Genomic DNA, 12,429 nt, shown 5'->3' with positions numbered 1-12,429 from the left:
ACCCATACAATATTTAAAAATATTTCTTAATCCGGTAGATACAAAGGAGGCATTTTAAATTTTCTTTTGAAGTTGGTTGCTCTTTACCATACACAGTGAAAGAAAGCTCTTTACAGGATGATCGTTTCTCAGGTTCCTGTAGAGCAGCATTGTCTTTTTTTGTATTGACTACGACACAGTCTACCAGCTCTGTGATTGGTCGTTCACACGTCAATCACTTGCGCTAGTCGAGAAAAAAGACTGCGTTGGGTTTGCGATTTGACAGAAACTGAGTCGTGATCATCCGGTCGAGCCGTGGGTGGATAGCCGTCCATATTTACCTTCGCTGAGATTACTGTCGTGCCAGCTTGCTGAGGGGCTACACGGACGAGTGTTGTTCGCCGCTTTGGGGGTAACGTCTCTCGCTTGCTTTTCGACGTGTGTGTTATAGAAAAGCTGCCCGGACAGTAGGGGTATCCCCTGATTGTTTGGCCGAACAAGAGACCGAACGTCGTTTTCCATGGCTAACTAGCGAATAAGCTAACAACAGCACGGCGTAACGGGTGGGGGTGGATGTCTATAGGTCGGCCCTTAGGAAGCGAATATAAATAACGTCTCAGCAGTGTGTTGTGGAACAATGCCCATCACAGGAAGCAGATCTAATGGAGGCGAGCTTCTCGGAGGGGAAGACATGTCAGTAGATGGGTATCGGCTGAACGATCAATAAAGAGGTGTAAAGTAACGTTAGTTAGCTGGCTAGCTAGTCGGTTAGCTAGCTGAATTAATCAAGGAAGTTGACTAGCCTTGCTATCTTGGCGACAAATGCATTACTGGACCATGGGTCATCTCAAACGTTTGAGTTCTTAATATATTTAGAGATTCACACAACTGGCTGGTGATGCCAATTTTTAAAGCTGAAGTTTAGAAAGACAATTTGCCGTGGGCTTTTAACCAAAACGCTAGCTAACGTTAGTGAGTCGGAGCTTGTAAACAAAGGGTCCCGAGCTTCACCTGGACACAGCAACATTACACTTCGAGTAAACGTTGGCCGATTGTTTCACGGACATCGTTGCCTTTTATTTAACAGTGAAACTAACGCTCAGAGATGGATTTAAAGACAGCAGTATTTAACGCAGCCAGGGACGGTAAGCTCCGGCTGCTACAGAAACTGTTGGAGAACAAAGATGGACATGAGGTGACCAAGTTGATGGGCGAGAAGACAAACGGGGCCACCCCGCTCCTGATGGCCTCCCGATACGGCCACCTGGACCTAGTGGAGTATCTGCTGGAGTGCTGCAGCGCGCCTGTTGAGGCCGGGGGCTCGGTGAACTTTGACGGGGAGACCATTGAGGGAGCGCCCCCTCTCTGGGCAGCCTCGGCGGCGGGTCACCTGAAGGTGGTGCAGTCCCTGCTGGGCCACGGAGCTTCTGTCAACAGCACGACCCTGACCAACTCCACACCCCTAAGGGCAGCCTGCTTTGACGGCCACCTGGACATTGTAAAATACCTGGTGGAGCACAAAGCTGACCTGGAGGTGGCCAACAGACACGGCCACACGTGTCTCATGATTTCCTGCTACAAAGGACACAAGGAGATTGCACAGTACCTGCTGGAGAGAGGTGCAGATGTCAACAGGAAAAGTGTGAAAGGTGAGTGGATAGCACACTCACCGCTATAAGCAACAGATGATACTAGTGGCCTTCTTTTAATGACATGTCAATCTCTGACCCTGAGAAAAGAAACTGATTAATTCTGCAGATGTGTAAATTTCAATGTCTAATATGGTTTGAATTCCCTATTCCACAGTAGTGTTATCAGACAAACGATACATCAAGGTATTTCATAATCTCATAGCAACAGTTTGAGAAAATCCAAGAACAAATGCTTTGTTTATATTGTGAACAGGTTAGTCTCGCTTTGCCAGACCCTCCTCCAAAGCGCCTGAAGGAGGGTCTGGCTACTCCACACAGCATTCAGGGATGGGAGGAAAAGGTGCTCTGGGTTAATGGCATTTCTTTTAACTAATCAGAATCGTCGTAATCCTGCTAAACTCCGCACAGAGCCGCTGCAAAATAGTAATGTGAGAGAAAATTCAGATTGGACAGATAGTATAGCTAGCTGTCTCAATTTACCATGCATAGATCTGAGGAGCAGTCAACAATAGTCCTCATAAATCCACCGAATTTAAAATTCCAACACAAAGAAAGCTGAAGGAAATGGAAAATACAGAGGATATAGACTAAACGGGTAAAATACCCTCACGGGTGATTACACCCAAATATCTAAATGGGAATTTTGCAATAAGCAGTAAGGGTCAACAATATGAGATACTAGTTCAAGCATTTCCATGTTTTGATGTGAAAAGACTAAACATAATAACATGAATTTCTGGTTTCACAATGGAATGCGGAAGTGATGTCATCTTGGACCAATTCTGTGGGTGTGTCACAAGCTCTCCTTGGATGGTATTTTTTTTTAATACCTGAAAACCAGTGTACATCTGTTTTTCTAGGGTATTTTATGAGATGATGGACCACAGCACAGCTGTTGGGATTGGTTTGAATTCATGTTTGTTACTGTTAGTTTTCATGGTTATGAAAAAGTATCAATTTGTCCTTAGAAGCATCTCAAACCATAGTCCAATTATCTTTTAACCATCTGTATGATTTAGTGTGTTCCAAATTATAACACTCTCAAAATGTATATACTACGGTAGTCAATACTATGTGGTGTTTGTGTTTAATCATCATACAGGACTGTCAAACTTGCAAACTGTATTGGTTTGTGCACATTTGACTCTTCAACTCCTACAATTCCATTGGTCAGAACTAGGGCTGGGCGATATGGAGAAAATCAGATATCACCATATTCTTGACCATATACCTCACTCAATTGGTGCTTTAACAAAATAGCTAACCAATTAGATTTAAGATTAAATAATCAATGTGAATATACTGACTAAGTGGTTAAAGGCAAATAATAGAACAGCTAAAACAGTCTGGTAAATTCAGAAAATTACATCACTTTACTGTAATGCAGCCTTTAAAACCAGGAACAGACAAAACTTAAGCCACATTACGATGTCCAAAATTTAAGACGATATCTTCTCTCATATCACAATATCGATATATTGCCCAGCCCTAGTCAGAACAGTGCTCTTTTAGCTTATCCTTGCCTTGCTGATGAACCCACATTCGGCGCATTCAGGGTTAACACTGTTCATTCAGTTCAGCCAGAACACCTAAGTCGAGACGCTTAGTTCCTGACCAGTAGAAGAGCAGGAGGCAGGTGCTCTATTCTGCACAAACCAATGTATTAATAAGTGAAGTCAATATAATGTGTGGTGATTGTGGTTGAAAACACTCTTTCTATCCCAGACCCTTTCCCATAACAGCTGAACCAACAGGAAGGGGTAGATGTGTAATAATATTAGATGTAAAGTGGCAAATTTCTAAAAACAATGGATCTTGTGTTGATGGAGGAAGGCAAGTTAGGAAGATAATGTTCCAGAGTCGGGACACTACAAACACAGCTGATTTGAACTGCTTAAAATACTGTGGTCGGCTCTCTTTCTCCCCAGACAAACCAATACTTAGTGTATTAAATTCCTTCAGTACAACACCTGAGGTGCCGTCCTCACTTCGGCTTAAGGTAGCCTCAATTCTGTTTGGAAGCGCATAATGAGTATTCGGACTAATCCCTGGCTTTGGAAAGGATTTCCTAAGTTTGTGGATGAACTTGTTTTGTTAGTGGAAGTGAATTCACCATCCAGACAAGCAAAGCTCAACATATTTCCAGCACTATGTAAAACTATTGAAGTTGTTGGAACATGTTCCTCCACAAAAGCTGTCACTGTCAACTCTAGTGGCAGCTGGTTTTGAGGGAGGTCCAAAAGAGCCATAGTGGCAAGTCTGACATGATGATGAAATGGTGTAATATTCCTTTGTAGCAAACGGCATACAATTTTTAATATTAAAACATTGACTGTATAATCACTTAATCACGTCCATTTGAAAGCATTTTGCCCATCCAAGGCCATAACAGCACTATTAAACAAATGTTATGCAATGTTAACCCGTCTCTAATAAACATGAGGAAAACCTGCCACGCTGCTGCCCCCAAGTTTTGTCAAGATTAAGAGTAAAAAACAATCTGATCAGTGTAGTTTTGGCAGACACTGCAGAGAATATAAATAATGGTTAATCCCTGACTAACCCTGTTTGGTCGGGTCTGCTTGAATATGGATTAGCCTTAGTGTACTGAAAGTGGTCAGGCTAGACACAAGCGAAGGCAAAGCAGGATAGGCTGGTAAGAATGAACATGAAGTGTTATGAGGTGTGTTGAACACAATAACTTGTATGAGTTGTTTTTTTCTTAACTTTATGGAATCAATAAGCGCTCCCCCAGAACACAGACTACTCATGTTTAACTCCAGGCAATTGAAGTTGATTATCGACCCTGCTTTCCAGGGCTGAGTGACCTATTTGAAAGAAAAGTTTGCAGGGCATGCTTAGTAGTATTATACCTCCAGACCTTTGCATTTGTGTTGCCTAGCAGCTATTAGTCATGGTCACTCACAGGTTCATCTGGATCTCTAAGGTTTTCTTGCTCTTTGCATGAAACACTGAAAATATGTCAGTGGGCAACACATGCACACCATGAAAGGGACCCTACTGCAGGAATCTAGCATTTAGAGGTGCTGTATTTAAAACTACCCAGATTCAGTTTCGGTCTTAACTTGAAGAAATGCAGTGATAGTGAACTCGGTCCCGGTTGGCCCCCCTGAAATAATATATTTATCCTAATAATAAATATACCTTCAGTCTTTCCACTCAAAGCTTGGATTCAGCATCAGCACTGATCACAAGTAATACTGTAGAAGCTGACATTTTAATTTTGCCCGTTCTCAGTGAGGAATTATCAAAACCTGTTACATGTGGAACACCTGTTATAGTAAAATGTGGTCCATTATGTGTTGATGACTGTTTAGAGTACCACAATGGCTCAAATCTGACCAGGTCTTACCTACACACCCACCAAGTAAAGTCAAACAACTAAGACTTGTTTGTTTCAAAACATTGCACACTGTCAGAACAGAGCACATTCATAATTTTTTTTTTATTTTTTTTTTTAAAGATTATTTTTTTGGGCTTCTCCACATTTATTTTGACAGGACAGCTAGGTGAGAAAGGGGAGAGAGGGGGAAGACATGCAGGAAATCGTCAGAGGTCGGATTCGAACCCTGGACCTCTGTGTCGAGGCATTAACCTCTCAGTATATGTGTGCCTGCTCTAACCACTGAGCCAACCTGGCCACCGGAGCACATTATTTACCCGAGCAATGCTTTTTCACACTACACCTGTACAGGTTTGCAGCAGCTGAGCAGACATCTTCTCTGGAAAACTTTTTCCAGCAGGTTTACTTATTATTATTATTATTATTATTATTATTATTATTATTATTATTATTATACTAGAACTAGAGGCAGCATGACTGGCTATTTACTATCTGAATGAGTTGTGTTGAGAATCGTCTTCCTCAATAATCCTGACATCGGTCTGATCTGCAGCCATTTTGAATATATGTTCCAAAAGAAAAGATGGCGTGCAGAGTAAACGGCTGCACTTCTGGCTTTGCTGTAACTCTCTAGGTCTTTATGTAGAAACAATAAGAACATTTGCTAACATTTTTATGATATTACATGTAGTAACATTTTAGTTAATAATGGCCAGTTTTAAAACCAACCAGTAGCACGAAAACCATTTCTGTTTATCAAAAATTCTGTGACTCAGCTGGTGTTTCTCAATGGTCGTACAGCATCAGTACAGGCCACAGTTTCCACCCCTCATCTGGCAGCATGGATATACGATCTCCAATAAATGTATCTGCACATCATCTAGCATTACTTGTTTATGGTAACTAGTTCTGTAGCAGAAAGGTCACCATAAATTGTCCATTGTTCGCAGGCAACACGGCACTTCATGACTGTGCAGAGTCGGGCAGTCTGGAGATCATGCGAATGTTACTGCAGTTTGGAGCATCCATGGAGCAAGACGGCTATGGCATGACCCCCCTTCTCTCTGCCAGCGTCACTGGCCACACTAACATCGTAGACGACCTGACGATGCACCAGCAGGTCAGAGTTTCTGTAGAGTGTGTGTGTGAGGCTATGGTGTTTTCAATCTATTGAATATAATGAATAGTAGTAATGATATTCTTTCTCCTGCAGACAAGCCACACAGAGCGCATTGATGCCCTGGAGCTTCTGGGAGCCACATTTGTTGACAAGAAGAGAGATCTGCTCGGCGCTTTAAAATACTGGAAGAGAGCCATGGACCTCAGGTACATGGACGGTAACAACATCGTCCATAAACCAGAATCCAAGCAGCTGATCATGGCATACGACTACGCCAGGGAAGTGAGTATTAGTTTGAGTCTGTCTTTCCACCAGGCTCCAACCCCAAAATAATTCTGCATTACATGCTCTTGAAATTGGTTTTATGACATGGACATAATTTGTTAAAGGTAGCACAGAGTTTAGTAGCTTGTAAATAGGGTTGCGTGCCAAAACCCGGTGCCAATATGAGACCGGTTCCTAAACCGCTATCAACCGGACTGAATAGCAACACAGATTTCAGTGCCATTTAAATGCCTGCACTGTTCTCTGGTACTCCGAAACAGACTTTTTAGGCAACAGAAGCATCGCTGCACGTGACGCTAGTTAAAACTAACCTAACCTAACTAACCTTAGCCTACCATTAGTCTATATCAACGATGTTCCACTTCTGGGATTGTTCAGGTGCCGCTGGATATTCCGCCAGATGTCCCTCTTTTTAGGCCGAATGTCCCACACCTTCCGCTTTCTTTGTGTTGGCATTCTAAGCTCCGGTAGATTTATGAGGACTATGGTTAACTGAGGTCTCTGCAGGGTTAATTGAGACAGCTAGCTAGACTGTCTGTCAAATCTGAGTTTTCTGTTGCACGACTAAAACAACTTTTGAACGTACACGTTCCACCAAAACAAGTTCCTTCCTGAGGCTATTTTGCAGAGGCACCGTCATTGTGTCCAGTGCTTAGCGACGCCCAAGAAGATTGTGATTTGTTTAAAGAAATGCCAATAAACCAGAGCACGTTTTTCTCCCATCATGGAAACCTGTGTGGACTAGCCAGACCTTCCCCCGCAGTGCTGCGGAGGAAGGTCTGGCAATACCATTAGCTAGTAGCTGGATAAAATGCTGACAGCTAAACAGTCTTAACAGGTGGCCAGTATTTCACTGGAAAGGATTCAAACACCGGGACATACAACAGTCTGCAGCTAAAGACACAGAGTAGCCTAGCTGCACTTTGAGACACCGTGGCCATTGCCGTTGTCGGAGAAAGATCACAACTGGGTCTTAATGTTGCATTCACTAGCAACTCGTAAGCTTATGGTGCATTCAAAGTTATTGTTAAATATCCTTCTGCCATCTAGTGGTTCTTCTTTTTGTTGTTAACAGCAATTGACTGGTAAAATAAGTTATTGTTATTACATTTGAAATAAATTATTTCAATTTGACCATATGGCCTTAGCAATAACCAAGCCTTATCGGTTCAGGCACAAGTATTGGAAGAAACCCAAAAGATATCCAACCCTACTTTTTAATTCACTCACACGAAAATCCCTTAAAGTTGCACTCTAGTCTTTTGTATCGGAGACACAGGCTGCACATTTTTGCATTTGCTGTGAAGAAATGGAACAAAGAACTAGCTATTTAGGGCCATGCTTGATCCAACGCAAAAAAAGGAAACGGAAGAAAATGCTAAATACAAATGTAGTATAATACAAACGCACACAGATAACCTACTACTGCAGTCCAGTGTCAGGTCTTAAAACAATTAGTTTCTGAAAAGCATGATTTCATCGTACATGGAAACCCTAAATTGCTGCACCCTGCCATTGTCTTGACCATATAATCGTCTTTCTAGGTAACAAACGGAGAAGAGCTGGATGGGCTGATATCCGACCCGGACGAAATGCGCATGCAGGCATTGCTCATCCGTGAAAGAATCCTCGGCCCACAACATCCAGACACGTCTTATTACATCCGTTACAGAGGTGCTGTCTACGCTGACTCTGGGAACTTTGAGCGCTGTATCAATCTGTGGAAGTATGCATTGGACATGCAGCAGAGCAACCTGGACCCCCTCAGCCCTATGACGGCCTCCAGCCTGCTGTCGTTCGCTGAGCTCTTCTCTTTCATGCTCCAGGACAGAGCCAAAGGGCTCCTGGGAACATCGGTGTCATTTGAGGACTTGATGGGGATCCTTTCCAAGAGTGTGTTGGAGATAGAGCGGGCAGTTAAACAAAATGGACCGATGCCTCCTGACCCTGCCCAGCTCAGTAAGGCCCTGTCAATCATCCTGCACCTCATTTGTCTTTTAGAGAAGGTGCCATGTACTGCAGAACAGGACCACTTCAAGAAGGAAACCATCTATAAGTGAGTTTCTCTGTAAATTACTTGTATTTCCCTTCAGTGAGGAAAATTGCCCCCGTGATCTTGTAGAGTGTGTCCATGCAATACAAAAATATACAGTAGTAGTTTTGAGGGAAATGCATATTTTTTTGTGGCAGTGATTTTCTTTGCCCTGATTTGTAAAAATGTCTTTGTCATGCCCTGCCCTGTATTTGTTTTGGTAGTCTGAACTTGCACTTTCATTTCCCCCTTTTTCAGCAAATAAAGAGTGTCAGTAAAACTAAACAATGCCTTCCACCTCTGCCACACAGGCCTTTGGTAAATTTGTGTCAATTAATCATGTACCTTAATATGACCCTCTCATAATCTGTGCCAATAGTTCAAGCGAACCCAAAGTCCTCATTGTCAGTTGGGACATTGTCCCTGCTTAGTGCTGTTAACATGACGGTTGTAGTTCATTCTCACCTTATTGCTATTCCTTGACCGTGAAGTTTCCACATCTTCACAGATTCCTGAAGCTCCAGCCGTGTGGTAAGAACGGCTACAGTCCACTACACCTGGCAGTTGACCGCAACACCACCTGTGTGGGCCGCTATCCCGTGTGCAAGTTCCCCTCCCTCACAGTCGCCTCCATCCTTCTTGAGTGTGGGGCAGATGTGAACAGCCGCGATGAAGATGACAACAGGTTTGTTTTTTTTTTCTCTTCTAGTTTCAGCTATCATAATTGTTTTTTTACTATCCTGGTTTTATTTTTTACCAATATTTCTAGTAATAAGAAGCACCATAATTAAAGGGGTTAGAACAGTCATTTTATTTCTTTCGTCTGTAAACTGGTAAGGTTAATGAAAATAACTAAAAAGCCCCCCAATTGTGCCATTATGACAGCCACCATTTAAACAAATGGCAAAAAAAGTTTAAATGGTTAAAAACATGTCAGACCCCACCAATGATAGCATGTCTTGTTGTATAATCCTAAAGCAAAGCTATTATCTTTTCCAACCCGCCAGCCCCCTTCACATAGCTGCATCCAATGGTCACCCTGACATCATGAACCTCCTGATATCATGCGGGACTCACTTTGACAGCACCAATGCCTTCCAACAAACGGCCTGCGACCTCCTGGACGAGAAGGAGCTGCCCAGGAATATAATCCAGCCCATAAACCACACCACGCTGCAGTGCCTGGCCGCCAGGGCCATTGTCAAGCACAGCCTCGTTTACCGGGGAAACATCCCTGAGAAACTAGAGGCCTTCGTCTTGCTCCACAGATAATGATCGTGAGTAGAGGGGGATGGATGGATGGATGGATGAAAAGAGGAGGGGGTTTGATCACACCAAGTGGACTGGATAGACTGAGGACCATTATAGTTCAGGGCTTGACTCACAAGGTGTTTGAGGAGCTTAAAGACACAATTTTGTGGGTTAGGTTTGCAAATTCAAACTATTTTTGGAGAGTATAAACTTGGAAGATTTGTGTGAACAAAAATTGTCCTCATTCAACCAGGATAAACTGAAAAATGATCGGGGTAAATTGGAGGAATGAGTTACCATTTTATTCTTCTGTTTGCGGTTTCATGAAGTCACAGCGCTGACTGGTCACAGCTTGATCTGTGGGGATGAATTACGAGTGGATTGCAACATGGACAAACCTATCTCTGGATGAACTGAACAAGAGGTTTACGTATTTTTGCTATTTTTTTTTTTTTGTGTGTTTTTTTTTTTTTTTTTTTTTTTTTTTGCATATTTCACTATGCTATTTATTGAAAGAAACTTGAGAGATTTTTCTCCATGCTGGCTCCAACCTAGCCTCAACTTTGCCTACTTCTCTCTTCTCAAAGCAAGGATTGAGGCTTTTCCACATATGCTGGGACTTCAGATTATATTTTGTTAGTCCCATCACTGTTGCCAACAGTCATGGACCCTTCCTCAGTCATTAGGTTACTCTTGTTTTGTACTTCTACAAAACATGTAGTTATTGTCATGCAACTCTGGATATCTGCCAAGTGGTGTGGATTCTAGACTCATCTGTCGTTCCCACTTTAGTGTATAACAAAGCTTTACAAGAAGGGTTTAATGTCTGCAAACACCATAAGTGCTTTATTCTTCCTATGCACAGGCTAGGCTGTTGGAAAGAGAGACTGTGGTATTCTGTGCCGGCACTTGTCTGTGCAATATCTCATGAGTTTTTGTGTTTACCTCATTGCTGCCGTTTCCTTCAGTATCCCCTTACTTCATGCATAGAAAGGGGGGATGGGGGCAAAACCATTGTACTGATTGTTGTAAGAAGAGTGAATGAATGTGAGTGATTGTGTATGTACGTGTGTGTGAGTGCCACCCAGTGTGTTTATTGTAGGCAGAGTGTTTTTGAGCTTACACAAATGATTGAGGACAACAGTTTGAAGTGGCCCTCGTGGAGATTCCATAATGCACATGACTGCCACTAGAAACCACAGCGGCCAAACTCGGTGTCTACAACCGCTGGAGTGTGCAGGCTTGTACACAGAAGTGACCTCTTAACGTTCGTACATGGCCGACCTTTGAAATGCCATTGTTCTTTTAATAATCGTCATCAAAAAGAAAAAAACATCTAGGTAGGTTACCAACATTGGCCCACTGTTAATGTGCAGCAGCAGCATATCAACCAACCAATCACTGCAGAATCTTTCATTAGAACTCCTGAGGCTTCAAACTACACTACAGCTAGGACAGTTCTGCTCATTTTGTACAACTATCGTCCAGCTGTATGAGAACTGAAGACCCATACGAGTGGGAGAACGCCTCGACGTACAGAGTAGTAAAGCTTTGTGAATTATCTTGTTTGCACATTAGCTTTAGATGTGTGGGTTGGAAAAAAGGGCTTTTCATAATTCATAGGATTTCATATTGCAGTCTATTTCACCTGACAGTTCAGAACCAGACATAGAAAATGTATGACAACTCCCAGGGCAACTTGATTTGAATCTGCACTTTACTACCGCGGAGTTTAAGATTTGATATGGCATTAATCAAGTTCATGTCTTAATAACCAATTTGACAATAAACCCATGTTGCACTTGTCTCCTTGTCCAAATGTCTTTTTCCTTAATTTTCTGTGTATTTCTATGCAAATGTTAAGGTTTCTAAGTGATGGTGTTTTTGTAGCCTTTTTAGATGCCAATTTCCCATGGCCTAATTGGGAGGAAAGGCAGTCAAACTACTACTGTATCCTGCCAATCAGGAAAATAACATTTCATAAAGAAAACGGCTGCTTTCCATCCTGACTGAAATTAATATAAATGTACTGAATAATAATTTCCCAAAGAGAATTTTATGAGTTACAAACTCATGTCACAAATGCAATTATTACCACAAGTTACCTTCAACCAGTTGGTTTTGCTGCTTCTGTATCGGTTGACTATTTAATTTTCCGATGGATTTCTTGATTGATTGAGGGCTTGCTCCTGTGACGGTAGACTCATTCCCGATACTTGAGCTGGGAGTGGGTATGCAGAGAGGACCCCTCTGGACTGGAATGTGTCCGGAGCAACCTTTGACATTACTGGAGGGGTTGCTCACGTTGTTCATTAAGTGGCTTCGAAGAACTGTCCCAAATAAAAACCATGCTGATTTATAACTTGTTGGTTCAGTACTCGTTGCTTAAAGCAATAGAAGAGCAACTGTGACTGACTGGGTGCTCTGCAGAGAACTTGGACTGTGTATTCCTTGTTGAGAGATTGACTGACATAATTTACCCAGTCATAGGAACAAAGCAAATATGTTTGCTTCTGGCCATATTACAAGTAATGAAAACTGGTTCCTTTGTTGTTGAGCATAGACATCACAATAACTGTCCTCAAAAATGTGATGTGTCCAATACTTTTATGATTGTTGTATGGTTTATGACCAAACATCTTACTTACACAGCCATGAGTATGGCTGTACACTTTTAGTCTTGGTTTTTTTCATTGGATTTGTTCAAATAAAGAAAATGGATGATCCTTAAGGCTGGAAACTGGGG

General features: G+C 42.2%; 1 protein-coding gene across 2 annotated transcripts; it reads left to right on the top strand.

The window, feature by feature from the left end:
- The first annotated feature begins 200 nt into the window (after positions 1 to 200).
- fem1c (fem-1 homolog c) lies at positions 201 to 11,489 on the top strand. Of its 2 annotated transcripts, XR_004895194.1 has the most exons (7): positions 201 to 1,628; positions 5,946 to 6,115; positions 6,209 to 6,397; positions 7,945 to 8,456; positions 8,941 to 9,117; positions 9,440 to 9,920; positions 9,977 to 11,489. XR_004895194.1 is itself a non-coding variant. In XM_031308876.2 (6 exons), the coding sequence occupies exons 1-6, from the start codon at positions 1,085 to 1,087 to the stop codon at positions 9,702 to 9,704; spliced, it is 1,857 nt and encodes a 618-aa protein (XP_031164736.1). In that variant the 5' UTR covers positions 201 to 1,084; the 3' UTR covers positions 9,705 to 11,489. The 2 variants fall into 2 exon arrangements, 1 of the variants encoding a protein (XP_031164736.1); XM_031308876.2 differs by having other exon boundaries at positions 9,440 to 11,489.
- Positions 11,490 to 12,429: the final 940 nt, after the last annotated feature.

Source organism: Sander lucioperca, chromosome 2, assembly GCF_008315115.2.
Source record: "Sander lucioperca isolate FBNREF2018 chromosome 2, SLUC_FBN_1.2, whole genome shotgun sequence".
In the NCBI taxonomy this organism is placed as follows: domain Eukaryota; kingdom Metazoa; phylum Chordata; class Actinopteri; order Perciformes; family Percidae; genus Sander; species Sander lucioperca.
The sequence above is the reverse complement of the archived record's forward strand: the minus strand, read 5'-3'. Positions and strand labels throughout refer to the sequence as shown.